At 40.3% G+C, this 6,117-nt stretch overlaps 1 protein-coding gene across 8 annotated transcripts in view; it reads right to left on the bottom strand.

The window, feature by feature from the left end:
* Positions 1 to 205: 205 nt before the first annotated feature.
* Positions 206 to 6,117, bottom strand: part of ITGB4 (integrin subunit beta 4) — a 100,287-nt gene continuing 94,375 nt past the window's right edge. For all 8 annotated transcript variants that reach the window (XM_039327910.1, XM_039327913.1, XM_039327909.1 and 5 more), the window contains 5 exons: positions 5,849 to 6,037; positions 5,136 to 5,291; positions 4,765 to 4,929; positions 2,448 to 2,564; positions 206 to 1,157 (listed from right to left, as the gene is read on the bottom strand). In XM_039327910.1, coding sequence (XP_039183844.1) covers positions 1,015 to 1,157; positions 2,448 to 2,564; positions 4,765 to 4,929; positions 5,136 to 5,291; positions 5,849 to 6,037 — 770 coding nt within the window. In that variant the 3' untranslated portion in view covers positions 206 to 1,014. The remainder of the gene's footprint in view (positions 1,158 to 2,447; positions 2,565 to 4,764; positions 4,930 to 5,135; positions 5,292 to 5,848; positions 6,038 to 6,117) is intronic.

The raw sequence follows: 6,117 nt of genomic DNA, 5'->3' as shown, positions 1-6,117 counted from the left end.
CCAAATAACCAGAAAAAGGAAGTACAACGTGCTTAGGTTGATATCAGGTAGCTTTCCTTCATCTGATTGTAGCCAATGAGCATGAGTGTTTAGAGAGCCAATCAGGTATCATCTTGTTTAGGCAATGGGCCAGTCAGATCACAGTAGGATTCAGTTATTGATGTCATGTATTAAAGCTGACAGGAGGACATTTGTCAGTGTGTTATGTGATTGCTATCAAGTTGGTTGGGTTTTTTTGTGTTCTTTCATTTAGTGAGCTTGTAAAACGTAATAAAATTAAAGTAATGCTACAAAGAGTTGACTGATTGCCCAAAAAGCGATGTAAAATAGTATTATTAAGCGAACAAGGCTACAGTTATAAAGAAATTAGAAGAAAAATTGGTGGCAACTTAACCAAAGGTGGCATTTCTACTGTATACTTTTCCCAAAGTATTTCCACAATTTTGGCCACTACTGTATTTTAGCAACCTTACATCATAAAATAGGCAACAGTATTTTTGTTAATCTGCCAGTGAGTTCCTATATACTGCACAGCAGGGGATTGTACTTACCATACATACAACAATTAGACTAATTCCCCTGCATTGCAAGAAATGTATGTGACAAACAGGATGTTATCGGAGCTCAGAAGAAAAAAAAACTGAGGATGATCTTAACATCAACAAAGAGGAAACAATCCAGTTAAAATATGCAAAGTTAAAAGGAATGGTCTGAGGTAAAGATTTCAAACCAAATCCAGAGCAGCAAAGCAGATACTTATGAGTTGGACTCAAGAGTAGAACTAGCCAAGAGAGTTTTATAACCAAGTATTCTGCTAAAAGCTCCTTTCACAAGATGCTAGGTTACCAGCTAGGCTGTGTGCAGATACCACCTGGTGGTATTTCAAAAGCAGTGGCCAGTGAGTAGCTTTGGGGGCTAATGGAGCACAGAGGATGCCATCTGCTTCCATCTGAAAGATGGCCACAGAACATGTTGTTGAAATTTGAGTGTCTTTTTGGCAGTTTCCTTGTGGATTTAAGCTTCATAGAATTGTCTCTCTGTCTGTCTGGAGAATGTCCCACTATTGCTGGACATTGTGCTGGTGATGTATTCTTTGGTGATCTGTTTGGTAAGGGTGCCGCCACTCTCCACTCGCTGAGTAGTCATCAGCATCCCATCTGAAATGAGGGAGTCAAATAAAGATTGCATAAACAGCAACTTCCCAGTGGCTAGATTTGCAGATCATACTTAAAGCATAACATTGACCGTTTGAGTTTTGTTGAGTATGTGGTGTAAACCCTGGTTTATAAAAGTGCATTTTGCAAATCCTGCTAATTCTGGTTTATTCACTAAACTGTCATTAAATGATGGGTTATGTACGTTAAATCTGGGTATGTGCATAAACACATGGCCATGCGTATGTGAAAGCTTACATAGTTTATTTTTTGTTTTGTAATCACTAAGCATCACTTTTACGACTTCTGCCCCTGCACGGGGATCTGTTTAGGAACACTCTAGAGCAGGGGTGTCAAACTGCCGGCCCGTGGGCCGGTTTCATCATACCGAAGCCGCGCCCACCCCATTGCCAGCAATGCAAAAAGAGTCGCAATACGTCACGACACATCACATGAGATGGCGGGTTTGACACCCATGCTCTAGAGCCATTTATCTGATACCCCCTAGACCTGTTTAGGCACTTGGGAAAGAGTTAAGCCCCCTTAAAGGTAGTAAATATTCCAGCCCTTCCTGAAGTCATGCTTCTGATATCATCTAAACGACAGACCTCTTTCCTGTGAAATCATCCATAACCTAAAAAGTTTTACATATAAAGCAACATGGACATCTGTCTTAAAAGAGCTCACAGGTGCAAATGCAGGCACTCAATACTGTTTGTGTGATTAATATAATCCTTTCCAAAGGGCCTGAATAGTGTTGGGGTGCTGGTTCTAGTGTGCTTTAAGTAAAAGCTGAGTTTTCTTGAATAATATTGGGCAGAAGTCTCAATTTAATTTTTGCATCAAAAAAGCAATTATTTAACTTAGAAATAACTGCTCTGGTCTTAGCAGTGATAGGAGAGTTTCCTCATATTATGAAAAGAATACAGTACCATTCAGTAAAGCTATGTATGAAAAGACCTGTTCTTCCATCTTTCTGGGGGGGGGGAGGGAAATCTCTTTATTTTTTTATTTTTATTTTTGAAGTAGATTGGAAAACAAGGAAAGAGGCATAAAGGACCACATTCTCTTAACATCAACATAAACATAACTTCAGGAATAGACTGGATTCCTTTCATTTAACTATTTCCGAGTAAAGATTTAAACCTTCCCCTTGTGATCCCAGAGTAGAGATTCAGGTTTGTTCTCCTCTCAGATGAATCCCAGATACTATTCATTAACACTGTTCCAAAGATCTCAGTGAGGTCATTGAAAATCAAGGCATCCCCTATTTCCATCATTCCCTTTTTTTACCTGCATATAAAGGATCCAGTAGGGAATGAGTGATGCTTGTTTGGGTGTTGTATTCTGTAGGGAGATTGAATACTTCCTCCCTGGTGAATTGATGTGTTCCATATTGAGAGAATACTCCTGAAGCAGAAAGAATTGGGGGGGGGGGGATGTAATTCAACGCTTGGATATTTAATTCTCATTCCATCTAATATTATAAAAAATGACTCTGAGAAAAAATACAAGAAGGTGGTGTCTAACGTAAAGCAAAACATTTGTTTTCACAGAGGCATACAAAGCTCTATTCTTTCAAAGACCAAGATGACAAAAAATTATGTTACCTTATTTCCAACTAATCTTCCTAAATATTCAGTTCATTTATTATTTCTCATTTATCATCTATCTCCCATTGAATTAAAATGGGGATGGCAACAGCTTCAAAAGCAGAAACTTGTAAAAATAATTTGCATTACCATGAAGATCAGTTTTCTACTCAGTAAGAAAACATAATTTAGATTATTTAAAATGTCTACCCGTACATGATGTTAAGGAAAAACTGATTTACTGTTCAAGATGCTATATACTCCCATATATTACATTTACACAAATTGGGTTATGAGAGCCCAACTTTGACATATCCATATTAACCTAGCTTTGGGTTTTGGATGCCTTACCAACTGTTCTTTAAGAACACATTCATGTGAGCATTTTTTTTTTAATTTCAAAAGACTTATAGAGCTGCTTATATTGTAACAACTCTGGATAGTGCAGAAAACATTAAAAACAATCAGAATACAAAGTCAGTGAAAACTACAAAAATCCATGGAATCCTGAGACCAAACTTTCCCATACATCTAAGTGTCACCTTACTGGATTCCAGCCTCGTCCTATCCAATGCTTGTGGCAAGAGCCAGCATTTTCAGAGCTTCTAGAACAGGGGTGTCAAACTCACAATATCACGTGATGTGTCGTGATGTATCTCAACTTTTTTTCCATTGCTGCAACGGTGTGGGCGCGGTTTTGCCATGACACATCCATCCCGCGGGCCAGCAGTTTGATACCCCTGTTCTAGAAGTTAAGGAGTATGGGGGCCTGCTGGATTCTGGGAAAAGGGTGTTCCACAGTACAAGGGCAGCTGCAGTGAAGGCATACTTCCTAGGCCCCACCAGAGAACAACATTTAAGGGAAGCAACGTGAAGTATGCTTATCCCTATCTGTCCTTCTGATCTCCAGCCCAAAGCTAAGGCCATTGAATTTTGGGTTTTTCACACCTGATTGGACTGTGCAGTGTTTTACACCTTCTCTGGAAACCAGCTTTGTTACAGGTACAATCTTCAGAACTTCAGAGATTACTGTGATGGCTAAGCAAAGCTTGACATCTGCTCAGTTTTTATTGATCACTTCTTACTAGTTCCTAGTGACACTAGTGACATACAGTCCTAGTGGATAATTACTTAAATATGAGTCAGCAGCATACGGCAGTAGCCAAAAAAGCCAACACAATCCTAAGTTGCATTAACAGAGGGATAGAATCAGGATCATGTGAAGTATTAGTACTGCTTAGTAAAGCCTTAGTAAGACCACACTTAGAATACTGCATTCAGTATTTGGATCCTGCATCCAGTATTTTGGTCATAAAAAAAGATGTAAAGGTCTGGAAAGAGGGCAGAAAAGGGTGGTGGTGGAGGCTAAAACATGAACAGTTGCAGGAATTAGGTTTGTCTAGTGAAAAGAAGGAGTGGGGGTGACATGTTAGCAGTGTTCCAATATTTAAGGGGCTGTCACAAAAAAAAAAGGGGGGGGGAAATCAATCTATTCTCCAAAGCACCTGAAGGCAGGACAAGAAGATGGAAACTAATCAAGGAGAGAAGCAACCTAGAACTAAGGAAAAATTATCTAAAGTGAGAACAATTAACTAGTGGAACAGCTTGCCTTCAGAACAGCTTGCCTCCAGCTCCTTCACTGGAGGCTTTTAAGAAGAAACTGGACAACCACTTGTCTGGAATTGTATATGGTCTCCTGCTTGTGCAGGGGGTGGACTAAAAGACCTCTAAGGTTCCTTCCAACTCTGTTAATCTATTATCCTGCTCTCCTCCAGTTGCTGGCAACTCGCCTTTGTAGCCATTTCAGGTTAGGCAGCAGGAGTAATCAGGCACCACCCATTTGCCCATGGAACACCAGACCAGAGCCAGCACTGGTTATTCCTATAATTTGTACTTTACAGTATGAAAGGAAAGAGGAACTGAAATTTTGTAATTTTTTTACACCTTGGTTGACAATGTGCCCATAACAGCACACCAAGAAGAACAGGTGATAGAAGTACTTTGGCGCCAAAGCATACCTGCGTCTTGAGATTCAATGGTGATAATACCCTCTCTTTCAGGGCCAAAGCCTTGAGTGGTCTTGGCTTGCACTTTGAACTTATATGGAACATTTTCACTCAGGTAAGGCACTGTAAGGGTGGTCTCTGGGTTATCCCCCTCCACATAGATAGTCCTGGGTTCCCCTGAGCAGACAAAAATAAAAACAACAGGTAGGAATAATACATATCCACCCATCCCCTCCTCTTGCTAGATGCTTCATTTCAGGTGATTTTGGTTATTTTATGCAGCCCGGGGCTGTCCCACTTTCTTCTATAAATTGGGAAATGCTATGCTTTAGCCGGGGAAGCGCTGCAACTGAAGTGGGATGTGTTTCAAAAGGCTAACCTACCTCCACCTTGCAGGGTCTCACAAGTGACCATGTAGCCCAGAATTAAGCCATTGGGTTGGCGGGGTCTCTCCCAGCTTAGCTGAAGCGAATCTGGACTCAGGGCTGTGAATACGAGAGGCCCTGGGGCACTGGGAGTGCTCAGGGTAAATGGTGACCCTATCAAATAGAGAAGAATGGTCAGAGTCCTGTTAAAGAGAAAATCAAACCAGTAGCAAGTAGAAGTTCAAAGATTTAGAACAGTAAAGCATTTCACCTTTTCTAATATCTTACACATTTGTTGCTTTGTTGAATCAAGAAAACTAACCCAATTAAACTTGAAATTTACAGGAATTAAAATACTACTCAAGATTCAGTATAATAGTGGATGAATGTAGGATTGGCACTGGGGAAGGCCAGATTTAACTTCTTACTCAAGTTGACTTGCCCTTCTCTCTCTCTCTCTCTCTCTCTCTCTCTCTCTCTCTCTCTCTCTCTCTCTCTCTCTCTCTCTCTCTCTCTCTCTCTCTCTCTCAGCCTAACCTATCTTAATTTTAAGAGAAGATGACACTTCCCAAAAGAAAGGTGGAATATGAATAAAGACTACATGCATTGTTTTCATGAAGAGTAAGCACAGATCTACTTCGAACCACTTTCCCCAAAAGTGCAGCTCAAAAATCAACATTTGGAAAAGTAGTAGCATATCTATGAAATTATAAACACTTCAAAACAATTACCTGGCACAGGACTGAGAGGACTGCGTGGATCCACCTGTGACTCAATAGTTATCACACCTTCTCTTTCTGGACCCCATCCCTCATCACTTTGGGCCTTCACTTTGAAGACATAGGAGTGGTTAGGTAATAGATCATCCACTACCACAGAGTTCTGCATTGGATTGGGAATTGTAAGTCGTTTTATTTCGCCTAAGAAATAGGAGAAAAAACAGCTGTCAATCCCACAAACTATGATAATCAAAACTGCCATTTCTATTGGCAGAATAGGC

Source organism: Crotalus tigris, unplaced genomic scaffold (genome assembly GCF_016545835.1).
Source record: "Crotalus tigris isolate CLP2741 ecotype Arizona unplaced genomic scaffold, ASM1654583v1 scf7180000024370.6872682, whole genome shotgun sequence".
NCBI lineage: Eukaryota > Metazoa > Chordata > Lepidosauria > Squamata > Viperidae > Crotalus > Crotalus tigris.
The sequence above is the reverse complement of the archived record's forward strand: the minus strand, read 5'-3'. Positions and strand labels throughout refer to the sequence as shown.